At 36.6% G+C, this 21,658-nt stretch overlaps 1 protein-coding gene across 1 annotated transcript in view; it reads right to left on the bottom strand.

Annotated features, from left to right (window-relative positions):
* Nucleotides 1-21,658, bottom strand: part of RPAP2 (RNA polymerase II associated protein 2) — a 90,783-nt gene that overhangs the window by 19,913 nt on the left and 49,212 nt on the right. The window contains 1 exon segment of the mRNA XM_036026419.1: nucleotides 16,746-16,814. Within this exon segment, the coding sequence (XP_035882312.1) occupies nucleotides 16,746-16,814 (69 nt within the window).

The raw sequence follows: 21,658 nt of genomic DNA, 5'->3' as shown, positions 1-21,658 counted from the left end.
AAATTGGGACAACTCTTATAGCATAATCAATAAAATACATTAAACTTTTTGAAGTGGACAAATATGTGCAGTTCTGATCATTTATTATACTTGTTAATTACACTGTTGGAAGAAAATGAAAGCAAAAGAAATGAGATCTTTACATAAATACCTATGTAACAAAGCAGAAGGTAATACAGTCCAAAAGAAAGGTCTCCTCTAAAGGAATTTATACAAGGAACATAATATTTCAGCTGCTAGGCAGTTAAAGGCTTCTAAGGAGACAGTAACATCTGAACATTTGACATTTGAGGACTAGGACTGGTGCACAATGCTAACAAAGATGCTTGTAGGGGAAACAGTGGACACAATATAAGGACACAAAAGTGAAATACTTTGGATAGGCATGATGGGGCCACTTTAGGAGGGTCTTAAATTCCAAGCAAAATGACATGATAGAAACTGGGCTATCACTAGGTTTCTGAACAAAGGCTGACCCTGATTAGAATTAAGCTTTAGTGAGCTTAATCTTGTGGCTGGAGGAAGGATGGACTAGTTGATGGCAGAAAGGAGCCTCGTTTTAAAAGGCTGCAACTGCAGCAGTCTAAGCAAGTAAGGAAAGCCTTATGAGGGCTTAGTAGCATTGGAAAGGTGAAACACAACTGGATAAGAGAAGTTAAAAAGGCAGGACTCAACAACTGAACAGATATGGAAGAAAAGGGCAACAGAAGCACCAAAGACAAAACAGATTTCAATTCTGGATAATCAGGAAGATGGAAATGTCACCAGAGAAGAAGAGACATTTGAAAGAGAAGATAAGCTCACTTTTCAGTTTGTGAGTTTGAACTGACTGACAGACATCCAAATGGAGATGCCCAGGGTGGGGGAAAAGGCCTTCAAACCTAGGAGAGATGTCAGAACTAAATATATTGTACAACTCTGGGGGAGGATACAAGATATATTTGACTGGGAAGACCAATTTTTTCTCTAAGAGAACTCCATCATTCTGTAACCAAGTGTGTCTATACTGATTTCTTGAACTAATTTCTTTCACCACCACTCTTCTGAATCTCTTGCATCCTTCTCTTAGCTTTCCTATTCATCAAAACTACAACTGGAGATTAATGCTATGACCTGCTTTCTTCACACCTACAACAGGACAGAGCAGAACTACTGAGGGGTGGGGAGTGGGAGAAAAAATGGACTCTGAAGATTGGTACCACTACAAATCCATGATCTTTGGCCTCATCTGGGCACTTGGTGTTAATTTTCTCTGGTCTTTGGCTAGTTACGTGTCCAGATCCTCTCACTGACTACTCTGTTACCACTACTTACACTGTCTACCCAACCACCACCTCTTTACTCTTAGAACACAACCTCATATCCTACATACTCCCTTGAACCGTGAGGTCAGGCATTTTAAAATCTCTTCCTTTAACTTACATATTTACCTATAACCACACAGTCTTCATTTTTTTCTTCCTGTCTCAGAAGGCGTGGTATTTCTCTCCTGTTCAAGCTATTCCATCTGCCTGTGACCAGGATTCCATTTCTTTGTGCCTCCTCTGGGACTCTGTCTCACTACGCATATCTACAATGCTGCACCCCTCACCCCACCACCTCCGCTTCACACTATTTCTTTACTGTCTCCCTCTCCATATCCTATCAACATGCTTAAGTCTCTCTTATCCAAAACAAAATGTTACAGTTCAATCTCTCTCCTTATCAAATTTCTAAAAAGAAATCTATATTCGCTGACTCTACTTCCTCATCTCAATCTGGGATATTAGGGTTCATATATTCCTTCAAATTACATAAATTTTTTCCAAATGTGTACTTTTTCCCCCTTGAGGAAAGAATAGATATCTTTATTCCTACCTTCAATATATAACTATATATCTCAATGTATAACCTTAGCTGCAGAGAACTTGTTAGTGACATTTAATTTTATAGTTTGGGGAATTTCAGAGCATGTGTAAGTATTAGTGTTTCTGGTAAGCAATGTCTTTCTGTGCACTGAAATCACAGGAATACTAGTTACAACCTGGTTGCTTTATTCTTTCAAAATATTTTTGCAGTGCAGCTGATTTGTCAGTCGCTGCACTGAAAAACCTCTATGTGATGAACAACATCATAATGTGGGGGCTGAAAAACTTATCAGAAAAAAAAAATCAGTAAATAACAAAACTGTGCAATAGCACAGACAATCCGGTTACTGTAATGTGATTTCCCCTCCACAGAAGCTGCAGGTATTCACCAGGCAGTTTGCAGCAGTTGAGCACAGCTGTCCCCCTGGAATACTGACATTAGTCTTGTGTGTTGTGACACGTCCTGTCTTTTCAGGCAGAGTATACCTGAGCTGCACTAAAATAAGCAGCCAATTCTCAAACTCCTCATTCAGAGTGAAGAGTGGGATAACACCAACACCCACAGTGAGACCCGGATAATATCAAGCCTCACTTTACCCTTTTGCCTTCATCAGTTGTTCTAAACCTCTGTAAAAATATTTAAACACTGAGTAAAATGGTAGCATTTGAATTTTGCTTATAAGAATCATATGACTTTATTGTTAACTAGAACTACCAGAATGAGAAGAGTCAGATGCAGGAAGAATATTTAAAAAGGTGTTAAGTCTCTATAATACACAATTTAAATGGGAGTATTTAAAGACAACAGAGAAAAGGACAACACTAGGAGCTTGAATTTAATAAGTACTCAATACATCTGAAAATAATCACTTTTTTCTCTTTGTACCTTTCAAGTTTGCAAGACTAGTTAGTATAATACAATCAGTAAAACTAGTTAAAAGAAGAGCTGGCCTCTAGAGTAAAATTTTCCATTAGGATCCATTAATATTTGATAAATGCTTCCAATTCAATGGACAAATACCAGCAAGTTTAAAGAATTCTACAGGACTGTATCTGTGATGCATCAGATAAAAGATTTAGTGCCATATCTACACACTTGGTGATTAACTGTTTATCAATCTACAGAAGATAAAAGAGTATAAGTCCATGGAAGACAAAAGAAAAGTAGTATTTGGAATAAAGTTTTTAAATCAAAGAAATGTTTTAAAAATTAATTGTTCACTAAATTTATGAGTTAAAAGATAATTTCACATTGACATCTAGCTTTGTTTGTTTTTTTGTTACTTTTATTAAAGATTTTACAAACTATATTTGCAAAAAAGCAATGCTACATTTGTTTAAAAGTGGCAATTCTTTTTAGCTCAGACATATTCCTTAGATCATACCCACCCTGGAAAACATGAATCATTAAAAAGACACAGGGTCATTCTCCCTCCTTTCATTCATAATAGTAAGCAACTAGTTTTGTTTTTCCCTGCATAATGAAATTTTTTAGAAAAGATTTTATTTATGTTTTAGAGAGAGTGCAAGGGAGGGAGAAGGAGAGAGGGAGAAACATCGATTGTTTGGCTCTCATAGGCACCCCGATCGGGGACTGAACCCACAACCTAGGCTTGTTGCCTGAATGGGAACTGAACCAGCAACCTTTTGGTTTGTGGACATCACCCAACCAACTGAGCCACACCAGTCAGGGCCGTCATACAGTGAAATTTTACCAATGCTACCAATTCTATATTTAGGTCCATAACATCAACAAAAATTTATCCACATTTTCCTGTCAGTTCATTCATTTGATTTATTCTACAATTATTAACGGAGTACTTATGAAACGTCAGATCGAGTGCTTGGCACTAGGGAGGCAAAAGTAATCTGGACAATGTCCTTGGCTGCATGGAGATCATGTTTTGGTAAGAAATCAGCTTCAAATTCACTTCACTTAATGTAGACATCTTTCCTGATTTAGTACTGTTCACACGTTGTCCAAACACAATTTTTTGACAAATGGAAAGTCTCTTATTCTCCCATAAAAATGTGTGTGTGTATTTTGTGAAGTATATGTAGTCGTCCCAAACACTGATTTGTAGGTTATAAAAGATGAGAGGGCAGAGAAGGTAAAAACCATACATACCAAAAAAAAAAAAGTCACCAGAATTCAACATAGTGGCTATATAAGTCAAATGCTGCCCTAAAGTAATTCTCCTAGGGTAGATCACTGACCTGTGGTAGAGGAAGTTAAGAAACAATCAGAGCAAGTAATGAAACAGTAATACTAATATGGATTTTCAGAAGGAGGAACATAAAAGATTTGGTTCATTCACTTCTGAAATTAATAGGCAAAATGTTACGAAATAACACCCACTTTCTAGGAAGAAACAGTGGGAAAGGGGGTGGGTGATGGGGATTAGGGAAGAAAAAAGGAAACCCAAAGTGTGGCCTGTGACAAAGTTTCTTCACAGGCCACAGTCGTCAGTCAGTCACCCTATGTCTTGTTAGCAATTCCAGCCCTGCCTAACACCGCCTTTCCCTGTGCTTCCAAGATGCTTAAGCCTCCACTATCCTGAGAAGTCTTCTGAAGATCTGCCATGTTAGATCTTTCTCCTTTTCTTTTCTGCCAACTCTATGAACATAAAGAGTGGTCAACATTTGCTACATGTAGTATCTTTACAACTGTTTACTACAGGAGACCAGATGGTCTCTACTCCTGTCCTTCTATAGGAACCGCTTTCATAAAGGTCACCTACAACCACCTAATTGCCAAAACCACAGCCTGTTTTCAGTCCTTGTTCGGCAGAGAAGAACTACTGCTTCTCAGAAAGGTAGTTGCCACCTTTCTTGAACTTCAGATTCCTTGGTAGTGTTTCGGTTGCATACATGCCTTCCTGAGGCACACTATGCACTGGAAAGTGCAAGCATTTTTGCCTTGGACAAAGTGCTTATCTTCCCAGAGTCTACCTACTTCCTTCCTCTGCAAGTGGGACATGACCACTGACCTCACTAATGTGAAGGTCAAATGAAACAGATTATACAAAGAGTCTAACACAGTATTTACACATCGTTGATATTCAGAAAATGACCATTTTCCCCCTTTCTCTTTGTCCTCAGGCATCCTTGGCATGGGTGTGGATGACTCCGCATTTAACACCCTTTACCTAGGCCATCCCACCTATCACCATGCCCCAAATCTAGCCCTCTGATTTTCCTTACCGTCCTTCAGCTCCAATTCCACATTTTTACTACCTACTAGGGAATCCACCCAACTGGATAACCTGTCTTAATATTGTGAAATCATGTTTGACTCTCCCCCACTCCACTGTTAAACTGTATAGATTCTGGAGCTACAATCTCTCTCAACAGGGTCTCTAACATTTCACTTCCATTACAATCATTTTAATTCACTGCCTCAGTGCTCGTTGGTTAACTAGACTGTTACTTGCAGAGGCTTTGAGAAAATTCATTCCATAAATTGTGTGGACAAGAGCCAGAATGTAAGGGACTAATGAAAAGCACTACAATCATGGACAATAGACTAGCTCTTCAAGAAGTTTGCTTAAGTGAACGGGTGGTAGTTTGAGAGTCAGTGAGATTAAGAATAAAGGATAGATGTTTTGTTGTTGTTGTTTGTTTTTGTTTTTATTTTAAAGATGAATAAGCACTTGCAGGCATTAGAAAAGGTGTCAACGAAGAGCAAGAAATGATTGCTTTCTAATTAATTTCATTCATTTATTCATTCTCTGCCAGATATTTATTGTAAATCTATGATATTCTAGGCACAATGCAAAGGGCTGAGTATATAATGTTGAATAAAATCAGTTATAGAACCAACCCCTAAAATCTTCAAGTTCAATGAGGGAGATAGATATTAATCAAGTAATCACACAAGTAAATATAAAACTGAAAATAGGACAAGTGCTAGAAAGGTAAGTGGTCTGGTAATTATAAGTTCTATTTATAAGGATATTTAATCTAGTCAGGGAAGTCGGGAAAGTTTCTTGAGGAAGAAACACTTCCTCAATTTCTGAAAGATGAAGGTAAATGAACCAAAGAAAATAAGGAGGGAAGAACATTCAGGCCAGAGGGGAACGACCTGTGTATTACGGTTGGAGAGAGTATGATGAGAAAGGGTGCAAGAAGGTGAGAGTGGCAGGAATGGGGAGAACAAGATAGGGTGATGTGAGATAAGGAGTCTGGAGAAGTGGCTGCACCATGCAGGGCCATCTGTGCAGGCCACCATAGAGTTGTTTCTTAAAGAGCCAGGAAGCCTTTGAAGGAACTGGTAGAAGGCGGAAGGCAGGATCAGATCTGACTTTGCAATGGACTGACCTTCCTGATGAAGACTGACAGGCTTCATGATGGTACTGTGTGTTCAAAACTTAAATGACTTTCACTGTCCACTGAAATAGGTTTACTTGCCATTAGAGGATCAATCTCTACAACAAACCCAACTTCCTAATCACTCTTTTCAGTTATCTTGTACTTTTACGTACAGCTCTTTTTTCTTTTTTCATACTATAATTCCTAGACTTGTCCCATCCTTTCATTTCTATTTTTTAAAACTCCTTCTCTCTTTTGGGCCCATCACAAATCCTACTTCTCTGCAACCTTTTTTTGATATTCCTAGCAGAGATCTTTGCTTCTTTGAATCCCCACAACAGTATGTACTTTTTTTTTTTTTTTGCCATTTAACACATTCAGCTTTTTATTGTAGTCACATGTGCACATGTGGATCTCCTCTTTTCTCAAGCTCCAGCAGGCTGTGCAGTGTTTGAGGGCAGGGGCTTTGTTTAACTTTTGTATCCCCTGCAGGGCCTAAGACACAGTCTTACCCACAGCAGTTGCTCAATAAATATTTGTGAGTGTATTTTGAGTCACATTTCTAAGTATTTGGAAACTTGGCCATTATTGTGTAGACATCAGGTTCTACACTGATTTCTAGTTATGATGCTATAGCAAAGTAGGAGTCTCAGCTTTTCTGGTTTACGTGGGCGCTACTTATGATGGTTTTCATGGCATGATATTAAAGACAAAAAAAAAATCCAAACAAACTCTTCAGAAAAAAAAATCAGGGTTGCAAGTAAGGTACTTATTAATCTGTTAATTAACAATTAGACAGTACTATCCCAGAGAAGAAACTCAAGTTACTCTCCTATACTTAGTTCAAAGAAGATGTACTAATGAATATTTGGGATCTTTTCATCATGAGAAAATAAAATGGAGGAAGCAACAAAGGGAAAACATTATCCTAGAATTACTTTTAAAATTTCCTTAAATGTGATCTGAACACAGAGTCAGAAACTCACATAAGTAATGTTTTAGATATCCCTATTCATTGATAAGACTTTTATTTCCAGAATAAAATATAAAAAATAATGTGGAAGGGAGGAAAAAAAGGCTCATAATTCTGGTGAGAATTCTGTAAGCAAAATATTTTCAAGTATATTTTTACATTAAAAAAATGAACTTACATACTTCATTTTGCTCTTTACCACCTTTAGTATAATGCTGGGGTACTAAACCACACCACTGCTTCCTTCTGCATCCAGGGAAGATTCCTCATCTTTGATGTGTAAAGCAATAAAATGTCAGCTAAGTCTGTAGTAGAGAGTAAAGGAGTCCCTGGGTGTTCCTCCCATTCACCTGCATGAGTACTCTGTAACCCTTCCACAGAAAGTGACTAGCCATATCATTCCAAGCGTGTCTCTGTTAAGCTTAATAATGACCAAGACATCTAACAAAGTAATATTTGGGCAGTGTCACCACGGCTCTCTTAGCACAATTCAATTGTTTCCTATGCTAAATGTATTCATCTTCATTGTCTCTTTCAATAGTCCCAAATTTGAAAACCAGGAGGCATGTGAGGATATTACTGTTAAGAAATTCTAAGAAAAATAAAGAAAGCAGACATGAGAACATAACACGAAGGAATATGTCATAGCCTTCTATTTCAGAACTACTATCTAGAAACTTGAGATAAAAACTTTGATTATACAAGACTATGACAGCCAAGTAAAATAAAAAGTTTTTCTTATAACAGATGGTTTATACCCTGATAATATTTGCATTTAATGCTTTAGGATTACCTATTAATAAGGAAGCAGGGATGCTTTCCATTGATATTTCCAATTCAAAAGAAATGAGTTCTTTGTAATTCACTTTGTAGTGATATATTACACACAGGTTTGTTTAAAGGGCTGGGCTGTAGTGATTAAAACTTTATATCTAAATCCTGTTTGTGACAGATCTACAGAGGAGCTTTGTAGATGAGTGCTGGAAAGCTTTTTGTCGTAACTTTTGCTATGTAACAATTCTCTCAGAATAGTGGCTCCAACTTTTTTTCAATGCCTTAAGATTGAAAAAATGCTCATACTCTTACAGTGCAGAACTCTGAGGCTGGAGAGAATAATGCCCTTAAGCCTCATGCTTCCAAGCCTTCCCTGCCTTGTCCCTTCAGTGAGCTCAGTCAGGATGTGATGATGTCATAGGTAGATATGGAGACCGACTCCTTAAGTCAAGGCTGTGACTTGCAAGAACAAGTATTACTTGCTATTGTACTTAGTGTTGCCATTGCCACTGCCACCGCTTGGGATGCACTTCTTCTTCTTTTTTTTTTTTTTTTTTTGCTGAGAAGCCTTGGTAACTTTAATATTTACTGTGGCCAGAGGTTGAGGACTCTCAGCCACTTATGGATTAAAACAAACAAAAAACCCCTAATATTATAAAATTGGCAAAAATATGGAGATTTCTGAGGGAAAAATTTTTTAAAGATTTTACTTACATATTTTTAGAGAGAGGGGTGGAAAGGAGAAAGAAAGGGAGAGAAACATCGATTCATTGCCTCTTGTACACCCTTCACCTGGGACCGAACCTGCATGTGTGCCCTGACCAAGAATTGAACCAGCAACTTTTAACTTTGAGGGACAAGACCACCAACTGAACCACATCAATCAGGGCACTGAGGGAAAAATTTTAAACAGTTACTATTTTTTCTTTAGAAAATATCTGGATTCTCACATAGTCCTGGTAGCTGAGGGTAAAGTTACTTCCATTAAAAATATTTATTTTTTAAAACATAGACTCTCAGCAATGAGTACAGGGAGGTTGAAAATAGTTTCAGTACTGTTTAATCCTCAGTAAATAGGTAAATAGGTAAACTTCACAATGACAAGGTGCTGTGATAGTAAACACTGTAAGATAAATCCAACATTTACACAAACAAGAAAAACAAACAAAAGGAATGCTATAGATGTAGAAGAATCCAAAATAAATACCACCAATTGTGGTTTAGGCATTTAATTTATGTGGTCTCATATTCAACACTATTATCTTTTTTTCCAGTGTGTGGGGGTTGCCCATAGGTACTCATTTGGCATATGTAGTAGGAATTCCCAGAACATAAGAATTTACTATCACAAGTCCATGAAAGTCTAAAATTAATTAGAATAGGCATATTTAAGTTTTAAAAAGTTGCAAATATAAGCCTCTAAAATGACTACTGGGTATGAGGCAAAAAGAGATGACCTTTGAAGTTCAGTCTATGGAGCCCTATACATTGCCAGTGGAAATTACAAACAGTGTAGCACTTCCTCAAAAGGTTAATCATAGTTACCATATGACCCAGTAATTCCGCTCCTAGGTACATATCCCAGAGAACTGAAAACATGTTCATACAAAAACTTATACATAAATATTCATAATAGCCAAAGTAGAAAAAAACTGAGCAATCAATAAATCAAATGCTGTATTACCCATAAAATGGAATATTACTCAGCCATAAAAAGTAATAAAGTACTGTTGTGTAGCAACAATATGAATGAACCTTGATGTCAAGCGAAAGAAGCCAAACACAAAACACTGCAAATTATATGATTCCAGCTATATGAGTTGTTCAGAAGAGATAAATTCACAGACATAGATTAGTGGTGGTCGGGGGATTCAGGAAGGGGAAATCGAGGATACACTAACAGATCTGAGGTTTCTTTTTGGAGTGACAGAAATGTTTTGAAATTCAATTAGGGTCATAGTTGTATAATATAGTGAATATATTAAAAACTAGTAAATTGTACACTTTAAAATGGTGACTTTTATATGAACTATATTTCAATAAAAATTCACCTAAGTACAATTCCCTAATTATAAGGAAACATTTTTTCCCAATGACCTATTATTGTCCCAAATACTCAGAACAAAATTGGGAATATTAAGAGAAAGGCTTTGGAATGCTTCTGAGAACCAATAAATTTCTAAGGAACCATCCCTTCATTTCTTCATTGTACGCTCACATATTTCTCTAAGGAAATTAGCGATGGGTGGGCTATCAAAAACAATAAGCTGAGGCAAAAAGCCTTAGTAACATCTTTCCATTCATGCCTGGTACCCGAGGGAAGTGACTCTCCTAAGCGTCTATCTCTATGATGGTTACCTAAAGTGGCTGCCCATGTCCAGTGAAGGCTTTTGTTGAGTGATCATGCTTAAGTTGAGCTTGTTTAAATACCATTTCCCAGGACTTACATGCTACTCCCTGAACGATGGGAATACTCAAAGCTTTTAGGAGGAATAAACTATTGCATGGTCTTTGCCTAGGAAGTGGGCCACAGATCACTGCAGACAGACAGTTCGGATAAATAAAATGAAAGCAGACATTTTTGGAGATGATCTTAAAAGCTTTCCATTTAAAAACAGCAAGGGCATAAAACTAGGAAACAGCATGTATCCATGTTAGACTATCACAAGTCACTCTCTACCCACTATTCTTTCTAATACAAAATATTCATCTCCTTCATTAGATAACCAAATCATTTCCATGGAACACAACACATATCTCTCTCCCTGGCTACCCACTAAGAGACATTTGACTCCTGTCTACAATTAACCATAGGAATCAACACAATACAATGTAGTGGCCTATTTACAAAGGTTCCATATTAAACGTGGATGGAAAAGTTACATTTTAAATATAAGAAGTCTTTGAGGAAACACATTCCCATTTCTGATATGTGGGCTGCACATAAAGAAAGACAGGTTTGGTCAACTTGCTTCTTGGTTGCCAAGAAGCTTGCTTCAAGGTTGTCAGCCTTGGTCTAGACCAGGGGTGTCAAACTCATTTTCACTGGGGGCCACATCAGCCTCACAGTTGCCTTCAAAGGGCCAAATATAGAGCTCCTTGCCCCTAGTTAAGGAGTAGTTACATTTATATAGTCCTAAAATTACATTCGGCCCTTTGAAGGTAACTGCAAGGCTGATGTGGGACCCGGTGAAAATGAGTTTGACGCCCCTGGTCTAGATTGTTCCCTAGAATCCTCAGCTTTAGATCAGCACCCCCGCAGTCCCTTCTTGTGTTATAGGCTCAAGTATAATGACAAAGTTCAAAGAAGACTAAAAACATTAAGAGCAAAGAGAAGAGTAGAAAGAAAAGGGATTGAGCTGAGGGAAGTGTCCTATAGCTATACATAAAATCTTCTCAAAAATACCAGTCAAAAATCTTTTGAAAAAAAAATGTTCTGAATACAGTGACCATGATGACAACTGATTTTTCAATTTTTGTTTTCCTGTATTAAGGGTAAGATGAAAATTATGAGGAATATAAAACCAAATATATGATATAATATGAAGAGGAATCATGAAATTCACTTGAGTGTAACTAATTATTATACTTTCTAATTTGGTATATAAACATGTCAAAATATATAAAGACATTAACTAGCTTTACACAATAGAGTATATAGTTACTAGAGTATTTATAGCAAACTATCTATACTTACAAACATTTTCATGAAAATCATGCATCAAGACTGTGAAAAGAGACTAATATCTCACTAGAGCATACTTATGTAGGAAAATCAGATTCAGCTTTGTATTATTTCAACATACAGTATGTAATACATAAAGTCTGATAAAGTTCAATTAAGATATAAAACTGCTATAACCACGTGCTTGAGCAATAATACCAATTACGAGATTAGTTTATTGCATTTGTAATCAATTATTTAAAAAAAACTGCGTCAATTATCACTATTATAGATATTCTATGGGTAAGTTCATAAGAGTCTTTGTTAATTATAACATTAAATAAAAATTAGAAAACTAAAGGAACATTCATTCCTTCACTATTAAGTAAATGTATACTACTTAAGCTCTGCTTTTAAAAGGGCTTTCCCCAGTATGGAGATACTTCAAAAAATTAGAAACAGATCTGCCTTTTGATCCAGCAATCCCACTTCTGGGAATATATCCACAGGAATCCAACACATTAATTCGAAAGAACATAAGCACCCCTATGTTCATTGCAGCATTATTTACAATCACCAAATATGGACGCAGGCAAAGTGTCCCTCAATAGATGAGTGGATAAAACAACTATGGGACATTTATACAATGGAATTCAACTCAGCTACAAAAAAGAGGAAAATTTTACCCTTTGCAACATTGGAGATAGACCTGGAGGACATTATGCTAAGTGCAATAAGCCAGCCAGAGAAAGACCAATACCATATGATTTCATTCATATGTGGAAGAATCTAATGAATGGATTGAACTAACAAGGAAAATGGGGACAGACTCATAGATGGAGAGCAGGATGACGGCTAGTGGTGGGAGGGAGGTGAGGGGATGGAGGAATTGAACAAAAAGGAAAAAGAACTCATGGACATGGTCAACAGTGCAGTGATTGCTGGGGGTGGGGGGTATAAGGGGACTAAAAGGTAATGTAAAAAAATACAATAAAGATTAATCTTTTTTTTTTTAAAAAAAGGTCTTTCCTTATGCTCTTGGTAACTATTTAGGACCTGAATACATAATATAAATATCAAAAAATGTTGCAGCCCCACTGGCCAGTCAAGTCCTATGAAAGTAGTGAGAAATCTAAATGAAGTGGGAATGGATCATGATGTCTTCTCACATACAGATGCATTTCATTGACTGTGCACAGCTCAAATGTAGCAATTTGATTTGATCAATTTCCTTCTTAGATTTTATGGGTATAACATTCTTATCAGAATACACTGATAAATTACACATTGTAGTTCCAATTTTTTAATGTTAACACATCTATGAAAGTACAAGGGAAGTTACCAGGAAAAGATGATTTGCTACAGAAACATCTTATTTACTTTTAAGAATACAGATGTAAGCCCTGGCTGGCATAGATCAGTGGATTGAGCACAGACTGCGAACCAGACATTGCAGTTTCGATTTCTCTCTTTCTCTCTCTCTCTCTCTCTCCCCTTCCCTTCCCTCTCTAAAAATAAATAAATAAAAAATCTTAAAAAAAAAAGAATACAGATGTGAGAATTCAAGACCCAGTTTTCATTCTACTGAACTATCATGTTTTGCTCAAAATGTTGACTTTTTTCCTCTAATAAGAATTAGATGTGAGCCAGTATAGCAACATACTAATAAAATTATGTAAGTGTATACAATGTGGGGCAAAAGTAGGTTTATGGTTTTTTGTATGGAAAATAATACAATAATTAATAAATAATACAAGAATAAACTGTTTTTGCATACTCACCTGTAAACCTACTTTTGCCTTACCTTGTATGTACCTTTTTCTAAGTTCTCATGAAGAATTTTGAAAACAGCTTTCATGCATTAAACAAACACTAATACAAATACTTTGCAATTTCATATACAAAGAATAGCATTGTTATAATACTGAACATATTATCTTATTACATTCATTTCAATGACTACAACCGCCATCCAGAATCTTTTTCCTGCCTATAAAAACTTTGAAGAAGTTAATTTTTTAACATAAATTCCACAAATGTCTACAAATAATGACTAAAAAAATTCCTTTGAAAATCTGAGAGTAGATGTGAAGGTTTTCTGAATCATAAGTATTTTAAAAGAAGATACTCCCATGTATGCCTATGTTCAAACCTACTGGCAAAAAGTTAAAAGGCTGAATGGTTGGGTTACTACTCCTAATCAAGTATGGACAATCCATACACAAATATATATGAGTGTGTTACCTCCTTTCTCTATATATGCATGTCTCTTTGGGTGTCTAAAATTTCCATATTGGCCCTGGCTGGGTACCTCAGTTGATTAGAGCATCACCCCGATACACCAAGGTTGAGGGTTCAATCCTCGGTGAGGATACAGACAAGAAGCAACCAATGAATGCATAAATAAGTGGTGCAATAAATCAATGTTTTCTCTCTCTGTCTCTCTTACTTTCTCCATCCCTCTTTTCTTTCTCTCTAAAATCAATGAATCAAAATTAAAGGAAAAAATCTCCATATTTTCACTGCATTAAAAGTTCTTTATGCAATGCTAGACCTCATGCCTAAATTTTCTTTTTCCAATGACAAAGGGCCTTCTTAAGTAATGGTGAACTCTAAGTGGGAAGAAAGAGGTACAAATATAAAGTATAATTCTACTTTATAGAAATCAATGGGATTAATTTTAACATGATGAACATGTATTTTAATTTTATCCCCATTTCATATAGTGACATTTATACTAAGAGGGTAATAAAAGGATAAAGCTGAGATTGAAAGGGGTTTCACTTGAGCCACAGATTCCTGTGGTGGGGTGGTGGCAGGGGTAGAAATATGAAAAGCCAAAGGGGACTTTCTGAGAAAAGAGGAAATAAGAAAATAATATGGGGGCAAGACACAGTAGTCTTAGGAGCTGATAACCAAAAAATGAGGAGATTCAGCTAGTGAAGATACCAGAATGCAAATGCAGAATGGAAATAATCAGTGACAACTTATAAGAAGGGCCAATGGCAAAAGCCAGAATTGTAAGAAAACAAGAGTTGAAAGACAAAAACCAAGTGCCATCTGACCTGGTGTCTATAGTGACTGAAGTTTTTAAAAGATTTTATTTATTCTTTTTAGAGAGGAAAAGGGAAGGAGAAAGGAGGGAGAGAAACATCAACATGTGGTGCCTCTGTGTGTCCTCAACTGGGGACCTGGTCTGCAACCCAGGCATGTGCCCTGATTGGGAATCGAACTGACAACCCTTTTGGTTCAGAGGCCGGCGCTCAATCCACTGAGCAACACCAACTAGGGCTGGAAGATTTTTTTAAAGCCAAAGGAAGGTTGGGGTGCGGGGAAGCAAAAAGGGTTCTAACTAGAAAGAATTTCAGTTGTCCTAGGTATCAAAAGGACCAAGGACTAGGAAAGATGGGTAGATCTAGCTGTAGGGGTTAGTGAGTAATGAAAGGATTCAAGGCAAATGACAAAAGGAAAGTTGGGTTTGCCTGCTAAACCTCAAGACCGATTGCACAATGTGAAACATGCAACACATCTAAGATGTGTGCAGCTCCTTTCTGGAATTGAATTAAGTTACTATTTTTATGGGTCACTGACCCTTGAAATAAGGTTCCCTACATTACATTTGAAGTTAGGAAAGTCAAATACTGCATAAAAGGACTAGGAAAGCTTTCAGTATTTTTTGCCACAGGGGTGCCTCTACCAAAATCAAACACTAGAGGTTTATTTTTATATGGAAAAATCATATGAAATTTTATGATAGCCTTTATTATTTCATTTTGCACACTTTATCTGATCCTTTCTATACCTTCTGGAGATGTGTGGAAAGAATTTGATACAAAAAAACAAGTAGGACCTAACATGTGTTCTTAGTAAGCAGCTGCTCATTAAGATAATACTTCCAGTTACTGGCTTAGAAAGCAAGATTCTGAGATTACTGCTGGACTTAGGCTTCTGACTTGTCAACCAAAAATGTTACTTCCTCTTTAGTATAATGAATTGCAGAAGTACAGTTAAACAGTTATCTGTGAGGGTTTATTAAAAGGCATAGGATATGGTGGGTGAGCAGATACTGATTTTTTTTCTTGCCATGACCAAAATATTTACGAATTTCATAAAGTGGAAAGAACTTTCTAAAAAATTAATAAGATCTGTTTCACAAATAACCAATTCAACTGGAACATTGAATAGTACAAATGATAAAAGATTTGTTCTTTTGGTTGATAAAAAATTCATATCAGGGCATTCAAGTAAAGTTATTTTCTGTGTTCTGATTTAATGAATCATGTGAGTGGTATCTGGCTGGGTGACATGAATGCCAGCTCAGTGAAGCCTACTCTAATGTCTCCCAGCACAGCCTTCCGGGGGACAGGAAAGCCAGAACATGTCAGACTAAAGTAGTATCAAAGGAAGAGAAAGCAGGGCTGGAGACACTGGGAGGCTGACTCATAACACTTCTTGACCTGTGAGTGTCCGGTATGTATTCAATGTCCTATGGGCTTCAATAACCTAACAAGCACCAAGTAGCAATGATAATGAAATAATGCATGGTCCTCCAAAAATACTTTTGCAATTCAAGCTGAAAAACACTACATTCAACTAGATGGTTTTGACCCTATTGAAAGACACCCTTAGAAACCACTAGTGATTTCTTAAAAGGTGAATGAGCATTAAATGTTTTACATATGCTTGTGTAGTATTTAGTTCTGTTAAATCTATTTTAAAGATATACATTAATTTGGAAAATGAAACTTTTCTGATGTTATCAATGATAAAATACGTTGAAGAAAAATGAAATAGCATTAGATATGTTGATAAAAATACAGACTTAAAATAATGAGGCCCATTTAATGTTAATAAAATGCACTCTTAAAAATAAAACTAAAGGACTATTCTATATATATTCCACATGGGGATGATGTTCTTGTGTTTTAAAAGATAATATTTGTGATGAAAAGGGCCCTCCAGAAAAAAGATGGTAAAAAAATATAGAGAATGATTAAAGCTTATCAAAATATAGCTTATCACTTTATATAAATTATTTATTGTAAGGGGAAAAATAAGGCACAAAACAGAGGAACAACATTTTCTAAGGATGTCTATAAAATCAATGAACAATTCTGTTTTTCCCTAGTCAAAATTCTTCATATTTAGTCGAGTTAAAATCTGAAAGAGTACTTACAATGACAGCAACACCACAGCAATTAAGGTCCATTCTGCAGGTTTGTGTATAATATTTCTATTTGTTAATCTGAAAGACAGTAAGGTAAAATTTACCAAAGGATTGTTACATTCTTCTATTTATAGAAAAGTTAGATTATTGACATCATATGTCAAGCACTATTTTATTCTTGTTATATATGATAGGAAAGTCAATAGCATAATAATGTGGCTTGATATTCAGTATCTGATAATGACCATCTCAAAAGTGCTCCAGTCCCAATTTTATATATTTATAACAATACTACTATTAGACAAAATGGAAAGCAACATGAGAACCTAAATTGCATGGTTTATTGAAATATACCTATGTAAATACCTCCTTAAAATCATATGCTCTATGTTTTCATCAATTGAATGTTTTATTAAACCTAACAAGGTAAGCAATCTCTGATTTTAATTTCAATTCATCTTTCGCACCTTTCCATATCGCACTAGGTTGGCAATAGGCAAGTGAGGGATGTCATAATCCGTAATTAACAGAAATGAGCATTTACTTAATAAAGTTTAAGACTAGGTTTTCATCAAGAAAATTTAAATTAAAAAAAAATCAGTAGTAAATTGAGAGCCTTCCAGTCAAGATGGAGATACAGGTACATGGCTTGCCTCCTTGCATAACCACATCAAAATTACAATGAAACTATAGAACAGCCATCACTCAGAACCATCAGAAACTGAATTGCATGGAAGTTCAACAATTTAAAGAAACCATATTAATCCAGGCAGGAGATGTGGAAATGTGGAGGCACTGAATGGGCTGGTCCCACATTCATGTGTGGTGGATAAAAATTCGGGAGGGATATCTCGGGAGTGAGGAGTCCCAGCCCCACACCAGGCTCCCCAGCCCAGGGTTCCAGTGCTAGGAAGGTAAGTCCCCATAATTCTGGCTGCAAACCCAGCAGAGATTATGCCAGTGGAAGACACTGATGGAGTCCCAAGCAGTTCCTCTGAAAGAACGCACACACAGACTTACACAGATTTACTCCCTCTGTATTCCAGCACCAGGGTAGCAGCTTGAAAGACACCACTGGTATATGGGGATGGGGACTGAAGTTCCTGGCATTAAGGCAAGAGCTGGGGGACAGCTTTCTCTCAGATAGAAAGGGGGGCAGGGGCCATTGTTACTTTTCTGAAACTTCCCCCCACAGAACCAGAGCTGGCAGTCAGGACATATTTGAGACTCCATCAACCTGGCTAACACTGTTTGCCTTACCTTGGAGATCCCCTGGGCCTTGCCCCACCCAAATTTTAGCTAACAGTGGCTTTTCCATATAAAAGGCTGGTCTTGGCTCATGCTTCACAACTTCCTAAATTCTCTCAGACAAGCAACAGCCAGCCTCAGTGAGCTGCCAGCCCTGGTACCTCTTGCTAACTGGCCCCAGGCCTGGCACTAACAGCAGAGAATCTAGATTCATAGTTTGGCTTCACCTGGAACCTCGAAGCCCAGCAAAAGTAGCAGCCATTTGTAGACTGCTTTTGTAGATCATGTAAGGTGGCCCCAGGAAGAACACAGGAGAGGGGTGACCTTGGCCTACACCACCTGGGAAACCTCAGGGCTTGTGCAGCCAGTGGACAGCTATAGACCACACTCAAGCACCAACACCCTGTCCCTGCATAGCTGATCATCCATAGAGGGTGGAAGTGGGTGGTCAGGAGTCAAACCAGTCCTTGCAGCTGACTGTCCTGGGTATATCCCTTCCACTGACCTGTCAACAGCAATCAAGGCTCAACAACAAGAGGAGGTGTACTCAGCCCACATGAAGGGCACACTTCAAGTACCCAGCTTGGATGATAGGGGAGGCTGTGCCACTGGATCCTATAGGACTCATACTACACTAGGCCACACTACCAAGATAGGCACTCATAGCAGCTCTATCTAACACATAGAAATAAACACAAGGAGGCTGCCAAAATGAGGAGACAAAGAAATATGGCCCAAATGAAAGAACAGATCAAAACTCCAGAAAAAGAGCTAAACAAAATGGATATAAGCTATCTACCAGATGTAGAGTTCAAAACACTGGTTATAAGGATGCTCAAGGAATTTAGTGAGGACCGCAACAACATAAAACGGATCCAGTCAGAAATGAAGGATACACTAATTGAATAAAGAAGAATTCACAGAGAAACAACAGTACAGTGGATGAAGCCAAGAATCAAATCAATGATTTGAAACATAAGAAAGCAAAAACAACCAGTCAGAACAACAAGAAAAAAAAATCTCCAAAAAAAGAAAAAGAAAAGAAAAAATAAAAGCCCAACCTGAGGACAGCATAAGGAACCTCTGGGACAACTTCAAGCATTTCAACATTTGCATCACAGGGGTACCAGAAGGAGAAGAGAAAAAGTAAAAAACTGGATATCTACTGAAAAATAATGAAAGAAAACTTCCCTAATTTAGTGAAGGAAATAGACATGAAAGTCCAGGAAGCACAGATTCCTAAACAAGATAGATGTAAATAGACCCATTCTAAGACACATCATAATTAAAATGAAGAAGATTAAAGATAAAAGAGAATCTTAAAAGCAGCAAGAGAGAAGTTAGTTGCCTACAACTGAGTTCCCATAAGACTGTCAGCTGATTTCTCAAAAGAAAATTTGCAGGCTAGAAGGGACTGACAAGAAATATTCAAAGTCATCAAAAGCAGGGACCTAGAGCCAAGACTGTTCTACCCAGCAAAGCTATCATTTAGAATCGAAGGGCAAATAAAGAGCTTCCCAGACAAGAAAAATTAAAGGAGTTTATCACCACTAAGCCATTATTATATGAAATGTTAAAGGGACTTATATAAGAAAAAGACCACAACGATATATAATAAAATGGCAATAAATACATATCTATCAACAATTAAATCTAAAAACAAAATAAGCGAACAAGAAGAACAGAGGCAGAATCATGGATATAGGCAGTGTTTTAATGACTGCTAGATGAGGGGTGGTTTGGGGGAATGGGTGAAGAGGTGAGGGGGTTAAGGAGTACACATTGGTAGTCACAGAATAGCCATTTGGATGTAAAGTACAGTATAGGAAATGGAGTAGCCAAAGAACTTGACCCATGGACATGAACAATGGTGTAGGGATTGCTGGAAGGAGTGGGGGATGCTGTGTGAAAGGAGCAAAGGAGGAAAAATTGGGACAACTCTAATAGCATAATCAATAAAATATAATTTAAAAAATCAGTAGTAAATTCTATCACTTATTCTGAGAAAATATGTTGTCATCAACTTAGTTTCCTGGAAAGCATTTAGAAAGATTGCTCTAAATAAAAAATAGTATCAATAAGAAAAAAAATAGCCAATTATATATGATAAAGGGCTGTTATCCAAAATATACAAAGAACTGTTAAAAATTTAATAGGAAAACAAACAGCATAACTAAAAAATGGGCCAAACATCTTAATAGACACCTCATTAAAGAAAAACAAGTGACATATAAGCAAATGAAAAGATGTTCTTTAAGTCATCTGAGAAGTGCAATTTAAAACAAGATACCAAGCAAAATTTTTAGGACAGGGAAAATACTCTATGATATTATAAAATGATGGATATATGTCATTATACATTTGTCCAAACCCATAGAATATACAAGCCCAAGAGTGAACTCTAATGTAAACCACGGACTCTAGTTGATAATGTTGTCAATGTACAGTCATCAACTGTAGTGAATGTATACTCTGGTGGGGAATGTTGATAATGAGGCAGGCGATATATGTGTGGGGGCAGAAGGAATATGGGAAATCTCTGTACCTTTATCTTAATGTTGCTATGAACTAAAACTGTTCTAAAAAATAAAGTCCTTAATAAAAACAGCCAATAAATAAATGGGCAAAGGATGTGAGCAGGCAATTTACAGAGGAGGAAAACTGAATTCAGTAAACATTTGAAAAAGAACTCAATCGCACTCAAATAGTAATCTGGGAAATTTAATATAAAAACAATAACTCACTCCATCTTATTGGTAAAAATAAAATATTGGCAATACCAAGCGTTGTTGAGAACAAGAGGAAGGAGCACTTCCAACATAGTGTTGATGTGAGCAATCAAACAATTTGGCGATATCTAATAAAACTAAAAAGGCACATAAATAGCTTAGTTATTCATACACATAAACTCTATAAACAAATTCTCTCACTTCTGCATAAGGAAATGTACATGCAGATAGTGTGACACTGCTTGTAATAAGAAAAAAATAGTAAGTTGTGGCACTTTTAAGGAATGCTAAATAGCTGTCAAAATGAATAAACTAGACTTACATATTTTGTTCATCATAATTTTAATGAAAGGCATCAAGTACGATAGCACATTATTTATATAAATCAAGAACAGACAATACTCAATATTATTTATGTACACATATATGCAGTAAAAATATAAAAACAAAGACTGGAAAGATACACATCAAATTCATATATCGGGCTTCTGGGGATGAAAGGACAATGGATAGGGGAAGGGGAGAAAGGGGACTTGTGCACTGGCTATTTCATCTGCCAGCAACCTTTCCCCAGACAAGTTTCTTTTGCATTGAGGCCCATCTGGACCACCCTATTAAAAAGTAAAAACTTCTCTCCACCTCCAAGCCCCAAATTTCTGACTTCCTTTCCCTGCTATATATTTTCCTTATTTCCCTGTACCACTTATCACCTTCTAACATACAATTATTGTTTATTATCTGTTTTCCCTGAGGGCAGGAATCTGTGCTCTTCACCTATTTATTCCAAATGCCCAGAACAAATGCCTCACAGTCAGTAGGCATTTAATTTTCTGTAAGCAAATGAATTAACCTAAAATATTTTATTTCTTTTATTTAAACATATATCTAAATATAAAATATTAAAACCTATTAATTCTGAGTAGAGTATGTGTATTTTTGTTAATC

The sequence above is a fragment of the Phyllostomus discolor genome, chromosome 5 (genome assembly GCF_004126475.2).
Source record: "Phyllostomus discolor isolate MPI-MPIP mPhyDis1 chromosome 5, mPhyDis1.pri.v3, whole genome shotgun sequence".
Classification (NCBI taxonomy): domain Eukaryota; kingdom Metazoa; phylum Chordata; class Mammalia; order Chiroptera; family Phyllostomidae; genus Phyllostomus; species Phyllostomus discolor.
The sequence above is the reverse complement of the archived record's forward strand: the minus strand, read 5'-3'. Positions and strand labels throughout refer to the sequence as shown.